The following is a 17,383-nucleotide window of genomic DNA, read 5'->3' on the forward strand; positions in this document are numbered from 1 at the left end:
AATTCTATACATATATTTTTTTTACTTTTATTTTCCTCGCAGACACAATTCCTTCAGGAGACATTTACCAAGACAAATGCAAGTGTCCAGTGTAGACTTCAGCATGGGCGTGGAACCCCTAAAAAGGGGCGAGACCACCACCAGCATCGGCAGGATCAAACCTGAGTTATACAAGCAAAAGTCCGTAGACTCCGAAGACAACAAGAAGGAAGACGTCAAGACGTGCGGGAAGCTCAACTTCGCCCTTCAGTATGACTACGAGAACGAACTGCTCATGGTCAAGATCCTGAAAGCCTTGGAGCTGCCAGCTAAAGACTTGTGTGGGACCTCCGATCCGTACGTTAAGATTTATCTCCTCCCCGACAGGAAGAAGAAGTTTCAGACCCGGGTTCACCGGAAGACTCTTAACCCCATGTTTGATGAGACTTTCCAGTTCCCGGTGGCTTACGAGCAACTCAGCAATAGGAAACTGCATTTTAGTGTGTACGACTTTGACCGTTTCTCCAGACATGACATGATCGGGGAAGTTATCCTTGACAATTTATTCGAGGTCTCGGATCTCTCCAGAGAAGCCACAGTGTGGAAGGACATCCACTGTGCCACGACCGTAAGTTCCGGCCGTATTCTCTTACATCGGTCGTTTTATTGTACGGGTGTTGAATGTTTGATAATACCGCCCAGCACTTTTTGGTTATGGCTAACTTCGTGGGACTCTAAAGTGTAATATTTTGTAGAAATCTCTGAGAAGTCACAATGGTGGGCAAAAAATCTGACCCAGGCGGAGTATGAGCAACGTATATTTTATGGAGATATTCAGTATTAGATATACCACGTTCATACATGAGATTTACGCCTTTATCATCGCTACAACTTAAAAGACCAAAAATCTCCCAAGATCCAGGTCCACACATGATCTGTGAAGGTACAAGGGTTAATCAGATGGGCAAATTCTAGTTCTTTTAGGAGAACAGAGAAACTATCCTTAATGTGAAGGATGTAGAGCACTTATTCTCTCGGATTAGTGAAAGGGGTGATAACATGAAGAAAAGTTCCTTATACCATTAGCAGGGACTAGTAGTTTCACCTTCCCCTTTCTTCTGTTGTACGTTCTTCCTTCACCATAAACCGACCTAGTAATGCTTCCCTGCCTCTTACTCACAGAATAATGCACTGATCAGAGATTACATATTCTGTCTGATTAGTAAGAGGGGTGATAACATGAGGAGGAGTTCCTGTATCACATCCCTGAGGTCACTAGAAGACTATAAAGGGAGTGGGCTAACAGTAGCAGACTCTTGTAGGTGTCTACTGTCTTATTTCCTGCTAAAACATGTAGCTCTCTCCACCCAAAAAATAAAAGTAGCCCCCTGACACTGACTTTAAATGCTCACATCCCCCCTGAGTTGTAAATGGAGGCAATGACATGAAGAAAAGATCCTGCATCATTTTCCAGGGTCCACAAGATAAGGGATTGGTGATAACATGAAGAAAAGCTCCTGTATTACTTCTCAGGGCTCATTAGTTAAGAGGTGGGTGATAACATAGAGAAAGGTTCCTCTATTCTTTGGGATTACATGGTAAGAGATGGATGATAGCATGAAAAAAGTTCCCGTATCACTTCTCAGGGTTAATTAGTCAAGGGGTGAGTGATAAGAAGGAAAAAAGTTATGCAATTACTTCTCTGGGCTTACAGGGTTAGAGGTGGGTGAAAGCATGAAGAAAAGTTCCTGCATCACTTCCCAGAGAGCACTAGATAAGAGGTGGATGATATCATGGAGAAAAGTTCCAGCAACACTTCTCAGGGCTCACAGGGTAAGGGGTGGGTTATAATATGAGTAATATTTCCTGTGTCACTTCTCAGCGATCACTAGTTAAGGGGTGGGTGATAACAAGGAGAAAAGTTCCTCTGTTACTTCTTCGGGCTTACAAGGTTTGAGATGGGTTAACAACTTATGAAGAAAAGTTCCTGTATCACGTCTCTGGGATCACTAGTTAGAGGGTGGCTGATAATTTGAAGAAAAGTTCCTGCATCATTTCCCAGAGCTTACTAGATAAGAGGTGGATGGTAACATGAAGAAAAGTTGCTGCAACACTTTTCAGGGCTCACTGGGTAAGGGGTGGGTTATAACATGAGTAATAGTTCCTGCATCTCTTCTCGAAGATCAGTAGATAAGGGGTGGGATAAAACATGAATACAACTTCCTGTATCACTTCTCAGGGCTTACTAGGTAAGGGATGGGTGATAACATGGAGAAAAGTTCCTAATCACTATTGGAGAGGGGAGATGACCATGGTCAACTCTTAGCTCCCTCTTCTCTTTTTTCCTGCTGTCCCTTATAGATAGTTCTTTCCTCCATTATAAACACAGTAAAACTTTTCATCCTGCTCCCTGAATTCCATCTTGGACTTTAATGTGGCACCAAGATCTAAGCGCTTATGGTCGAGTGAAATTACTGATCTCTTTGTCTGCAAATTGGACTAAAACCGCGAAAACTTGTTTTTTTGATGGTGACGAAGCTTTGTACTGTACTTATGATATGGGTTTCAAAACTGGATGTGTGACAGTCTCCTCGGGGGCGGGCACAATATGATGGGGTGTGGCTACTTGTTATAAGATTCAAACTGGAGTTTCTGGAGATTGCGGTCTGTGATGTGAACTCATTTTCTTCTCCTTCCGTTCTCCCTCTGGTGGTGACAGGAGGTAGTGAGGTTGGTTTAATTGGTAGTGATCTGCCACCTGATGAGGAGGATAACGATTGGATCTCTGGAGTATCAGACTGGATATAAGACAGCCGACGCCCTATCCTGGTGATTCAGTCTGCTTCTCAGGTCTTGGACTTCAGTTCTGTTCCAGTCTTCTCAAGTTAAGTTTGTTTTTGCTATTGTTCATACTTGTTCTTGTTGGTCAATTCAGTTTTTTGTGGTCAGCCAGCCCCTGCTGGGGTTGTGCTGAATTTCCGCTCCTATTTATCTGTATTTGCCTTTTGGTCCCTTATTAGATTGGCCTCTTTTTTGCTCTGTCTCGGAATATTTCAGAGTGCTGATATAGTGGGAGAAGTCTAGTGACTTCAGGGTTAATTTTGCTATCAGAAGTGTTGGACATTATTTTGGTAGGGTTTTTGGCAGATTGCAGACAGTGTCTTTCCTTTCCTGTCCTTTCTAGTTAGTCGGGCCCCATCGTTTGCTCAGCCTATTTTTCTGCCTTTGTTTGTGTTTTCATCTTGTTTCACCGTCAATACATGTGGGGGGCTGTCTTTCCTTTGGGGTCTGCTCTGGGGCAGTTAGTTTTCCCCTTTTCCTGCTTTAGGCTTATGTAGCTCTCCGGTTGTGACGAGGCGTCTAGGACCATCGTAGGAACGCTCCACGACTGCTGCTAGTTGTGTGGTAGGATCAGGGATCTGCAATCTGCATAGTTACCAACCTCTCTGGTTTTCTGAGACTTAGCTTGTGGTGTTTTTTCCTCCTCGGTGACCCATTCATAACAGGTCTGCCTAGAAGAATATGAATGAAACATCTCCTGTCCTGGGTAAAACGAAGAGAATTCCAGGGCCCATAGCATAAAGCTTATACAGTGGGGCAAAAAAGTATTTAGTCAGTCAGCAATAGTGCAAGTTCCACCACTTAAAAAGATGAGAGGCATCTGTAATTTACATCATAGGTAGACCTCAACTATGGGGGACAAACTGAGAAAAAAAAATCCAGAAAATCACATTGTCTGTTTTTTTTTTTTTTCCTTTTATTTGCATATTATGGTGGAAAATAAGTATTTGGTCAGAAACAAGCAATCAAGATTTCTGGCTCTCACAGACCTGTAACTTCTTCTTTAAGAGTCTCCTCTTTCCTCCACTCATTACCTGTAGTAATGGCACCTGTTTAAACTTGTTATCAGTATAAAAAGACACCTGTGCACACCCTCAAACAGTCTGACTCCAAACTCCACTATGGTGAAGACCAAAGAGCTGTCAAAGGACACCAGAAACAAAATTGTAGCCCTGCACCAGGCTGGGAAGACTGAATCTGCAATAGCCAACCAGCTTGGAGTGAAGAAATCAACTGTGGGAGCAATAATTAGAAAATGGAAGACATACAAGACCACTGATAATCTCCCTCGATCTGGTGCTCCACGCAAAATCCCACCCCGTGGGGTCAGAATGATCACAAGAACGGTGAGCAAAAATCCCAGAACCACGCGGGGGGACCTAGTGAATGAACTGCAGAGAGCTGGGACCAATGTAACAAGGCCTACCATAAGTAACACACTACGCCACCATGGACTCAGATCCTGCAGTGCCAGACGTGTCCCACTGCTTAAGCCTGTACATGTCCGGGCCCGTCTGAAGTTTGCTAGAGAGCATTTGGATGATCCAGAGGAGTTTTGGGAGAATGTCCTATGGTCTGATGAAACCAAACTGGAACTGTTTGGTAGAAACACAACTTGTCGTGTTTGGAGGAAAAAGAATACTGAGTTGCATCCATCAAACACCATACCTACTGTAAAGCATGGTGGTGGAAACATCATGCTTAGGGGCTGTTTCTCTGCAAAGGGGCCAGGACGACTGATCCGGGTACATAAAAGAATAAATGGGGCCATGTATCGTGAGATTTTCAGTGCAAACCTCCTTCCATCAGCAAGGGCATTGATGATGAAACGTGGCTGGGTCTTTCAACATGACAATGATCCAAAGCACACCGCCAGGGCAACGAAGGAGTGGCTTCGTAAGAAGCAGTTCAAGGTCCTGGAGTGGCCTAGCCAGTCTCCAGATCTCAACCCTATAGAAAACCTTTGGAGGGAGTTGAAAGTCTGTGTTGCCAAGCGAAAAGCCAAAAACATCACTGCTCTAGAGGAGATCTGCATGGAGGAATGGGCCAACATACCAACAACAGTGTGTGGCAACCTTGTGAAGACTTACAGAAAACGTTTGACCTCTGTCATTGCCAACAAAGGATATATCACAAAGTATTGAGATGAAATTTTGTTTCTGACCAAATACTTATTTTCCACCATAATATGCAAATAAAATGAAAAAAAAAACAGACAATGTGATTTTCTGGATTTTTTTTTTCTCAGTTTGTCTCCCATAGTTGAGGTCTACCTATGATGTAAATTACAGACGCCTCTCATCTTTTTAAGTGGTGGAACTTGCACTATTGCTGACTGATAAATACTTTTTTGCCCCACTGTATATGTGACACGTGACTTCTCATTAGACAAAATGGATAAGACCGTGTTTTCCCCTTGGAGAGATAATGACTCTTCACTGTCACTTTTCTAATTTCATATTACAACACGAACCGCTGAGCAGCAAATCTCAGCTATATTATTTTTTTTTTTCATTTGTTTTTTTTCACCCTTTTTTTTTTTTTTTTAAATATTTTCTTATTTTCTTAAATTTACCTCTTTGCAAAAAACATCCTTACAGCCATATTGGGCAGATTTTTTTTTTTTTTTTTTTTTTTTTTTTTTTTTTTTTTTCAAAAGGATTTTCTTTTTTCTTTTTCAGTTGTTTTGGCTTTTTTTTTTTAACCTATTTTCTGTAATGTTTACTATATATACCTATTAACAAAAAAGAGGAAAAATCTGATTAATAAGACGAAAGAAAATGCTTCTCTTTTCCCAGTCTTGATGGGGCCAAGAAGCCAGAATGGTGGATTTTTCTTTTTTTTTTTTTTGCAGTAGATCCTTTGTTACACACATGGTCTGTAAGAATAAGAAAGATCTGATTAATAACGCAGGTGGACGTGTGGTGCGACTGTTATCCAGCTGTTTACTTCTTCTCTGCTGGGTACATGCTACCACTCCCGCTTTTATCACTTCCACCTGGACCTAGTTGTACTTAAGGCTGTGAGGAACTTGTAAATTTTTCAAATCAGACTTTCTACCATATTAGTTAGCTTTTTCTTTTTTTTAATGGAAAATCCCTTTAATATCCCAGAACCCACCTGAAGGATCCTGCTTTCTTCCCACAGCTTTCCTTTCCAAGCAGAGCCAGTTTTAGACAAAATGCGGCCCTGGGTAAAAGTGTAAAGTTTGGCCCTAAATACTCTCATAGTGCACCATCACATTGTAGGATTATTGCATAATTAATTGGCATTTTGTTTCATGAAATAAGTATTTGATACAATAGAAAAACAGAACTTAATATTTGGTGCAGAAGCCTTTGTTTGCAGTTACAGAGGTCAGACGTTTCCTGTGGTTCTTGACCAGGTTTGCACACACTGCAGAAGAGATATTGGCCCCCTCCTCCATACAGATCGTCTCCAGAACTTTCAGGTTTCGGGGATGTTGCTGGGCAATATTGAGTTTCAGCTTACTCCAAAGATTTTCTATTGGGTTCCGGACTGGAGACTGGCTAGGCCACTGGAGGACCTTAAAATACTTCTTACGGAGCCACACCTTAGTTGTCCTGGCTGTGTGTTTTCAGGTTATTGTCATGCTGGAAGACCCAGCCTCGACCCATCTTCAATGCTCTTACTGAGGGAAGGAGGTTGTTGGCCAAAATCTCGCGATACATGACCCCATCCATCCTCCCTTCATTATGATGCAGTTGTCCTGTCCCCTTTGCAGAAAAGCACCCCCAAAGTATGATGTTTCCCCCACCATGCTTCACAGTTAGGACAGTGTTCTTGGGGTTGTACTCATCCTTATTCTTCCTCCAAACACGGCGAGTGGAGTTGATACCAAAAAGTTCTATTTCACTCTCATCTGACTACACAACCTTCTGACATTCCTCCTCTGGATCATCTAGATGGTCATTGGCGAACTTCACATGGGCCTGGACTTGTGCTGGCATGAGCAGGGGGACCTTGCGTGCCCTGCAGGATTTTAATCCAAGACGACGTAGTGTGTTGCTAATGGTAATGTGTGAGACTGTGGTCCCTGCCCTCTTCATATCACTGACCAGGCCCTCCCGTGTAGCTCTGGGCTGATTCCTGACATTTCTCAGAATCATCCTTACCCCACGAAGTGAGATCTTGCATGGAGCCACAGATTTAGAAAGATTGACAGTCATCTTGTGTTTCTTCCATCTAATAATTGCGCCAACAGATGCCTTTTCACCAAGCTGCTTTCCTATTGTCATGTAGCCCATCCCAGCCTTGTGCAGGTCTGCCATTTTGTCCCTGGTATCCTTAGACAGCTCTTTGGTTTTGGCCATGGTGGGGAGGTAGAAGTGTGATCGAGTGTGTGAATAGGTGTCTATTATACGAGGTCAAATAGGTGCAATTAATACAGGCAATGAATGCAGAGTAGGAGGCTTCTTACAGAAAACTAACAGGTCTGTGAGAGCAGAATTCTGGCTGGTTGGTCGGTGATCAAATACTTATTTCATGCAATAAAGCGCAAATTAATTATGTAACAATCCTACAATGTGATTCTCTGGATTTTATTCTGTGTCTCACAGGTGAAGTGTACTTAGGATAAAAACTACAGACCTCTCCATTCTTTGTAGGCAAAATCACCAGTATATCAAATAGAGTGCTTATTTCTCACAAAGTACATGTAGCAAACACACAGACATACACAGATCCACGCTGCATACACAGAGCACAGACAGACACAGATCCACGCTGCATACACAGAGCACAGACATACACAGATCCACGCTGCATACACGATATACACAGATCCACGCTGCATACACAGAGCAGACAGACACAGATCCACGCTGCATACACAGAGCACAGACAGACACAGATCCACGCTGCATACACAGAGCACAGACAGACACAGATCCACGCTGCATACACAGAGCACAGACAGACACAGATCCACGCTGCATACACAGAGCACAGACAGACACAGATCCACGCTGCATACACAGAGCACAGACAGACACAGATCCACGCTGCATACACAGAGCACAGACAGACACAGATCCACGCTGCATACACAGAGCACAGACAGACACAGATCCACGCTGCATACACAGAGCACAGACAGACACAGATCCACGCTGCATACACAGAGCACAGACAGACACAGATCCACGCTGCATACACAGAGCACAGACAGACACAGATCCACGCTGCATACACAGAGCACAGACAGACACAGATCCACGCTGCATACACAGAGCACAGACATACACAGATCCACGCTGCATACACAGAGCACAGACATACACAGATCCACGCTACATACACAGAGCACAGACAGACACAGATCCACGCTGCATGCACAGACAGACACAGATCCACGCTACATACACAGAGCACAGACAGACACAGATCCACGCTACATACACAGAGCACAGACAGACACAGATCCACGCTGCATACACAGAGCACAGACAGACACAGATCCACGCTGCATACACAGAGCACAGACATACACAGATCCACGCTGCATCCACAGAGCACAGACAGACACAGATCCACGCTGCATACACAGAGCACAGACATACACAGATCCACGCTGCATACACAGAGCACAGACAGACACAGATCCACGCTGCATACACAGAGCACAGACAGACACAGATCCACGCTGCATCCACAGAGCACAGACAGACACAGATCCACGCTACATGTACAGACAGACACAGATCCACGCTACATACACAGAGCACAGACAGACACAGATCCACGCTACATGCACAGACAGACACAGATCCACGCTGCATACACAGAGCACAGACAGACACAGATCCACGCTGCATACACAGAGCACAGACAGACACAGATCCACGCTGCATACACAGAGCACAGACAGACACAGATCCACGCTGCATACACAGAGCACAGACAGACACAGATCCACGCTGCATACACAGAGCACAGACAGACACAGATCCACGCTGCATACACAGAGCACAGACAGACACAGATCCACGCTGCATACACAGAGCACAGACAGACACAGATCCACGCTGCATACACAGAGCACAGACAGACACAGATCCACGCTGCATACACAGAGCACAGACAGACACAGATCCACGCTGCATACACAGAGCACAGACAGACACAGATCCACGCTGCATACACAGAGCACAGACAGACACAGATCCACGCTGCATACACAGAGCACAGACAGACACAGATCCACGCTGCATACACAGAGCACAGACAGACACAGATCCACGCTGCATACACAGAGCACAGACAGACACAGATCCACGCTGCATCCACAGTGCACAGACAGACACAGATCCACGCTGCATCCACAGAGCACAGACAGACACAGATCCACGCTGCATCCACAGAGCACAGACATACACAGATCCACGCTGCATCCACAGAGCACAGACATACACAGATCCACGCTGCATACACAGTGCACAGACATACACAGATCCACGCTGCATACACAGTGCACAGACAGACACAGATCCACGCTGCATACACAGAGCACAGACAGACACAGATCCACGCTGCATACACAGAGCACAGACAGACACAGATCCACGCTGCATACACAGAGCACAGACAGACACAGATCCACGCTGCATACACAGTGCACAGACATACACAGATCCACGCTGCATACACAGTGCACAGACAGACAGATCCACGCTGCATACACAGAGCACAGACATACACAGATCCACGCTGCATACACAGTGCACAGACAGACAGATCCACGCTGCATACACAGAGCACAGACATACACAGATCCACGCTGCATACACAGTGCACAGACATACACAGATCCACGCTGCATACACAGAGCACAGACATACACAGATCCACGCTGCATACACAGAGCACAGACAGACACAGATCCACGCTGCATACACAGTGCACAGACAGACAGATCCACGCTGCATACACAGAGCACAGACATACACAGATCCACGCTGCATACACAGTGCACAGACATACACAGATCCACGCTGCATACACAGAGCACAGACATACACAGATCCACGCTGCATACACAGAGCACAGACATACACAGATCCACGCTGCATACACAGAGCACAGACATACACAGATCCACGCTGCATACACAGTGCACAGACATACACAGATCCACGCTGCATACACAGTGCACAGACATACACAGATCCACGCTGCATACACAGAGCACAGACATACACAGATCCACGCTGCATACACAGAGCACAGACATACACAGATCCACGCTGCATACACAGAGCACAGACATACACAGATCCACGCTGCATACACAGAGCACAGACATACACAGATCCACGCTACATACACAGAGCACAGACATACACAGATCCACGCTGCATACACAGAGCACAGACATACACAGACATACACAGATCCACGCTGCATACACAGAGCACAGACATACACAGATCCACGCTGCATACACAGAGCACAGACAGACACAGATCCACGCTGCATACACAGAGCACAGACAGACACAGATCCACGCTACATACACAGAGCACTGATAACACTATAATGTATGGTAGTTTCTGCAGTTATCTCTGGGGCCCCCTGCGGGAGTTTCATCCCTGGGCAATTGCCCAATTTGCATCCCCCCTCCCAACACCATTGTAACTCTGATCCTCTTTGGTGGCCACCTACTTTACCCTCCTCCGCTGTCCGACCTGATGGGTCCTAAGTGCCAGAGAGAGGAAGACAATGTGTTGAGCGAGCACAGGATTTGGGAGGGAGACATGTGGCCTTTTTTTTTTTTTTTTTTAGGGTATCAGATATATGTAATTTGTCATTATTTTCGGGGTGCTTGCTCTGTTTTGAATTTTTTGGGTGAAATGTCAGTTTTTAGTGTAGTTCTTTTCGTTGTGTCTTTTTTGAAAAATTTTGTACAATATTTTTTTAGTTTTTAAATATCGAAATCTCAGCTTTTGTGTTTTTATAACTTTTCGGAGGATTATATGTGTATTATACTCTCCTCAACTTTGAAATTGCAACAACAAAACTAATAAGTAATGGAATGATGGAGATCATTCTGGATGATGCTATTTATGGATGGAGATGTTACTCATCTGCAAATTAGGGAAAAGTGAAAAATTTACAAAACCTGTAGATTTCCTAAGATGGTTGTCTGAGGAAGGTTCTGCCGCTGAATGTATTTGGGAAAATCATCAAGATGCACTGCTGGCAGCTCCTGTAATCACCGAACATTGACTTCCCAGATGTGCTTGAGGAAAGACAAGTCCAGAGATGCTGCAACCTTGGTGGAACACTTGGGTCATGCAGCCTGTTCACAGTAGTATGAGGAACATGTGGCTGAAGGTTGTCATGTTCTAAGTCGACTCTTGGGACACTGGAGATATGGTCGCACTGCTTATTCTACCACTTCAAAAGGGGTCCTGCAACCATACATTATGCCACTCCCATGCCATAATCCTTTGAGTAGGACCAAGGTAACATTTCATCACGAAGGCCTCTTCATGTGTCTGCAGACCAATCTCCGGCAATCATGGCTTCCAAGACAGAAGCTGAAATCATCACTGAGGAGGATTGGCCTCCATTGCCGTCTCGAGTTTTATGGCGTGTGGACATGGGACACCTGTAGCCGGATGTCCAGCACGTAGACCATTGTGATGACGCCTTCTGATGGTCTGTGTAGACGTCTATGGATCAGTCATGGAGTCAACGAAGTGGCCAATTCTCCAAAGTGTCCCAGGAGCCATCTATCAGCACAACAAGTCCAAGCCACGATGTCCCGTTCTACAGAGAGCCGACGGCATCGTAGGTTCTTCTCTCTTGTTCTTGGTTCTTTCCTCTTGGAAGGCTGAAATATTGTGACGTCGAGCAGAAGTTTTGGATTTCTCTGGGCTCCGAGGATTCGGTCCATCGCGGAGAACGGAGCCATGAATTCCGGGAGGAAATCCTGCGCTTTCCTTACCAACATGTAGAAATTGAATTAGAAGTCGTCCATATGTTTCCCTCGGTGTTTGCTGATAATTTATGCCCAGACTTCGCTATTTTCGAGCTTCTTAGGAAATGATGAATGTTCCAGGAGGCGCGGAGACGACAGCTGTCACCAGTCTCCGGTGCTGCTCTTTTTAAGTGTGCAGTAAAATGTTATCTTGAGTTTTGGAAAGAAGTACCTTGAATTTAAAGGAAAATCTCTTGTCTCCAGACTCCATTCACTATAATCATAATCCCCACACTGGATTCCATGACGCCTATGGCAAGCCTGATGGGTCATAATTAAAGGGGTTTATGACATGATGAGGCGTGGCGTACCAAATGTCTTCTTATGGCAGTATTAATGAATAATGGTGTAATCTCTAAGTTAATATACTCCTATAACAGCTCCACCATGTGTGACAGTGGGGATGGTGTTTTCAGGGTGATGTGCAGTGTTAGTTTTCAAAAAGTTCTTTTTTTTGGTTTTTGGTCGCACCTTCTTCCACGTGCTCGATGTTACCCTAGATGGCATTTGTGATGGTGTGATATGTCATGTGGGTATCATTGTGGTATATTAATATTTTACGGATTTCCATAGTGTTCTCTTGTTGCCCTGTATCATTCCGTGTATTCCCATATTGTCTAGAGTCTCAATTACCTTCCAAAAGTCTGATAATTGAATTAGCTCACTTAAGGGCCCTTTACATTTAGCGATGCACCAGCGAACCGACCAGCGATCCGACCCGGTCAGGATCGCTGGTGCATCGCTAAATGATCGCTAGTGAGCTGTCACACAGGCAGACCTCACAGCGATGACGCAGCGCACGATACTCACCTTTCACACACAGCGATCCTGACGTCCTCCCGCCCGCATCCACGCGTCGCTCGTCGGCGCCAGCAGGAAGTGCCCGACAAGAAATGGAGCCGGACATTCTCGCGCGATCAGCGATGGACAGCGGGGGAGCCGGTCGGAGGTAAGTATCACACATAGCGATATCGCTAGTGATATTGCTATAACGTCACAAAATCGGTGACGTTATAGCGATATCGCTAGCGATATCGTTATGTGTAAAACCCCCTTTACTGTCTGCAGCCTGACTGTATCTATGCCTCTTGATGAACCCCCTGTAGTGCCTTAATCCCCAAGGCACCTTTGTCAGGTCTGGGAGGCCTGAAAACCATCCCAACCTGTCTGATTACCCCTGGACATAAGGAGGGGGCTGGGGAGGACAGGAGCTGTTTAAGTCAGACCCTGTGTGGTGATGATCGTGTGAAGACGGCACGTCAGAGAGAAGGGGAAGCATATGGACCCATTTTATCCTCTGTCTGCTGGATTATTGGACTCTCATCTCCTTGGACATTCATCCTGCTACTGAACTGCATTCGTGTTCTGGACTATTGTATCCTCAGTGTGGTGGATTGTTTATGGACCTTTTAGTTTTGCCTATAATAAAGGTCTTGGGATTGTTCACACTTCCCTCACTCTGTTGATTGTGTGGTATCGGAGAAGGACCCCGTGACAGCATTGCAACAAGAAAAATTTATTGTAAAGTTGGACTTTCCTGCATAAAGCTACAGATACAAAATGCCAGAAATATGTATCTTGCCTGGTAGATTTTTAGGTGAGACTCTGCCCCCAATCCAACCAATAATCTTTACGGTTCCACTCTCGCTTCTTCCTCTGACCGGCACTTTGGGGATCATTCAGTAGATGTGCTTTTTTTTATTGACGCGGGTGCCTGGGCAGAGAGCCAGGATCCCTTCTGGGCACAGAACAGAACAATCGAGATCCAGCAGAATATTGAATCTATGAAGCATCCAGGGAGCGATGAGCAGATATTGCCGAGCGGCTGCGCCGAGTCAATTTCAGAGTGGAGAAAGACGCAGTCGTCTGTCCTACATGTAGTCAGTCTGTCCCCTGCCTGGAATGGCTGATAACAGAGAGTAATTGGTTAAATTAATCGGTCATCAGCTAGAAGTGGCTGCTCACAGGGAGCAATAGCTGATATTAATCGGACTCAGTCTATTACTCTTTACTATTAACCATTTGAGGCTAGAAAGAGGCCGACTGTGGGGAGCATAGATATAATGGATTGCTCTCTGTTATCAGCCACTTCAGGCTCTCGGTGGAAACCTCCCACTATGAATTATTCTCCATCCGTACAGTGCAGGTGTTATACACCGATAATATAATGGCTGTATGTGACTTACATAACGCAAAGTAAGCAGAACCCGGCGGAGGCTACGAGCCATTTACCCGCCATACACATCCTCATTATAGCGGAAGAAATTATCCTGCATTCAGAGACGCTGCAACAAAGTAACAGGTGCAACTATGGAGTGTAGTAATTGTCCTGATCCCGGGGGGAGGAGTGCGGAGAATGTCAGGAGCGGGAAGTGTCTTCTTGGAAAAGTTCAATGTCGTAAACTACAACGTTCCAAAGTTTCCAGAAGGTATTTAAAGGATCAGTAAACTTGTTATTGTTCAACCAGTATTATAGTAGTTATATTCTTGTACATAGGGGCAGTATTATAGTAGTTATATTCTTGTACATAGGGGGCAGTATTATAGTAGTTATATTCTTGCACATAGGGGGCAGTATTATAGTAGTTATATTCTTGTATATAGGGGCAGTATTATAGTAGTTATATTCTTGTACATAGGGGACAGTATTATAGTAGTTATATTCTTGTACATAGGAGCAGTATTATAGTAGTTATATTCTTGTATATAGGGGCAGTATTATAGTAGTTATATTCTTGTATATAGGGGGCAGTATTATAGTAGTTATATTCTTGTACATAAGAGCAGTATTATAGTAGTTATATTCTTGTACATAGGAGCAGTATTATAGTAGTTATATTCTTGTATATAGGGGCAGTATTATAGTAGTTATATTCTTGTATATAGGGGGCAGTATTATAGTAGTTATATTCTTGTACATAAGAGCAGTATTATAGTAGTTATATTCTTGTACAGGTGAGCAGTATTATAGTAGTTATATTCTTGTACATAGGGGGCAGTATTATAGTAGTTATATTCTTTTACATAAGAGCAGTATTATAGTAGTTATATTCTTGTACATAGGAGCAGTATTATAGTAGTTATATTCTTGTACAGGTGAGCAGTATTATAGTAGTTATATTCTTGTACATAGGAGGCAGTATTATAGTAGTTATATTCTTGTACATAGGGGGTAGTATTATAGTAGTTATATTCTTGTACATAGGAGCAGTATTATAGTAGTTATATTCTTGTATATAGGAGCAGTATTATAGTAGTTATATTCTTGTATATAGGAGCAGTATTATAGTAGTTATATTCTTGTACATAGGAGCAGTATTATAGTAGTTATATTCTTGTATATAGGGGGCAGTATTATAGTAGTTATATTCTTGTATATAGGGGGCAGTATTATAGTAGTTATATTTCTGTACATAGGTGGCAGTATTATAGTAGTTATATTCTTGTACATAGGGGCAGTATTATAGTAGTTATATTCTTGTATATAGGAGCAGTATTATAGTAGTTATATTCTTGTATATAGGGGCAGTATTATAGTAGTTATATTTCTGTACATAGGGGGCAGTATTATAGTAGTTATATTCTTGTACATAGGGAGCAGTATTATAGTAGTTATATTCTTGTACATAGGGGGCAGTATTATAGTAGTTATATTCTTGTATATAGGGGTAGTATTATAGTAGTTATATTCTTGTATATAGGGGGCAGTATTATAGTAGTTATATTCTTATACATGGGGGCAGTATTATAGTAGTTATATTCTTGTACATAGGGGGGACATATAATTATTTCCCATGGGGCCAGATACTAATGATGTGAGTCTTATGTGGCGGTGACATCTTTTTTGTGACTCACTACAGATTTGATTCCCCGGATTGTCAGGAGATGCGGTATAATTTCCTTAGGTGCAGGATGTGATGTAGTGATGACAGCTGGCGGTGACTGAGATCTGCTGTCAGCAGAGGTTTCTCTTTTGACTCTTGTGCAGGTTCCATATTTAGCTCTGATACTTTGCATTGTATTGCGGGGTTATTAATTAGCATCACTTAGCGGAGTTGGATGACGGCTCTGACAGAAGGCAATGACTTTCGGATTAGTCTGCAATCTACTTTTGTCCCTAGAGACTTTTTTTTAATTTTTTTTCAAGATCCCGCCAGGGGGAAAATAAAGCTAGAAGTTTCGGAAGGAAGATGTAGAAATTGAAAAACTGAGATTTCTCTATTTCTACCTTTTTGGGTTATTTAAGAGATGCGTGACAGAAATAGCTGTGACCGTCATCCCTGGGTCAGACGAGCGGCCTGCTCTAGATATTAGTTATTCTGTGTTTGGAGGAGTAGAATATAGCGCTCTGCTCTTTATCCAGAAACAGCGCTACTGTCACCCTTGTGGCTGCTTGTTGTATTACATCTAAGCACTTTCCCTTACTGTGCCTTGAGAAATTTAATTTTCTTTTTTAAGTGTTGATTTGTAGGGGTCTGACTTCTAAGACCCCCAACGATCATTCAGACCCCCGAGGAGAGGGCATGAGTCCGCACAGTGGGGCATAAGATCGACCCTTTATCTCTGTGGTTTGATTAATTGTTGGAGGTCAAAAGACCCTAAACCCCACCTGTCATCAAAGACCCCCACCAGAAACCAACCCTTTAAAGCGGCGACCATATGTCATGTTCTTTTTCAGTTTGAATGATTTATACTTTTTGTCCATTTCTGATTGGTTTTTTTTCCTGCCCAGATCTAATAATCCGTCACCGTTCTGAATTCCCCTTGAACAATGTAAATATCTTTCTACATAGACAGAATAATACCCACAGTGCACTGACCTGGGCAACAGTAAATCACCGTGTAATCAGAGTGGAATCACCGACTCCGCGGTGCGACGCTCCCTGATTAATGGATCCGCTGATTGCTGCTGTCAGCTGATTGGATGGCTGAGAAGCCCGCTGATTAGCATACTGCATAATTTCCTCTTAATGTCGTTGGGAATTACATCAATTTATCGAGATTTATTATAAGTCTCTGGTAAAAGCCATAAAGCTCTGCGGGGGTCGTGTGTGTTCCAGTTTTCCCATTTTCATTGTCACCTGAGCTCTCCTGATTGGAGTCGCCGGCATTAATGGATGTGATGTGCTGCTCAGTGATTGTGGTTTTTTTGGGGATTTTTCCAGGAAAGTGTGGACCTCGGGGAGATCATGTATTCCCTGTGTTACCTCCCGACTGCCGGCAGGATGACGCTGACGGTGATTAAGTGTCGGAATCTGAAGGCGATGGACATCACAGGCTCCTCCGGTACGTCCCCCCCAGAGACGGAAGGTGACGATGTCTGGGGATAATTTATGCACCAATGACGGTATCCGGCTCTAAAAATAAGAAATGGGAAAAGTTTTATCATCTTTTCACAGTCTGCCCATTCACAGGCTTTATTTTTATTACTTTCTTTTTTTTTTTTTTTCAGTGTTTCTTTGCTCCATCCCACCCAATGTTTCCTACACTTTCTAGTCTCCGTTCATCTGTTTTTGTTTCCTTCCTTCCTTTTATCCTTTTTTCTTTTTTCCTTTTCAT

At 43.8% G+C, this 17,383-nt stretch overlaps 1 protein-coding gene across 2 annotated transcripts in view; it reads left to right on the top strand.

The window, feature by feature from the left end:
• Positions 1–17,383, top strand: part of SYT10 (synaptotagmin 10) — a 46,585-nt gene that overhangs the window by 17,837 nt on the left and 11,365 nt on the right. For both annotated transcript variants that reach the window (XM_073544282.1, XM_073544283.1), the window contains exons 3-4: positions 43–607; positions 16,990–17,110. In XM_073544282.1, coding sequence (XP_073400383.1) covers positions 43–607; positions 16,990–17,110 — 686 coding nt within the window. The remainder of the gene's footprint in view (positions 1–42; positions 608–16,989; positions 17,111–17,383) is intronic.

The sequence above is a fragment of the Dendrobates tinctorius genome, unplaced genomic scaffold (genome assembly GCF_039654945.1).
Source record: "Dendrobates tinctorius isolate UK_male_01 unplaced genomic scaffold, ASM3965494v1 ptg000136l, whole genome shotgun sequence".
Taxonomy (NCBI): domain Eukaryota; kingdom Metazoa; phylum Chordata; class Amphibia; order Anura; family Dendrobatidae; genus Dendrobates; species Dendrobates tinctorius.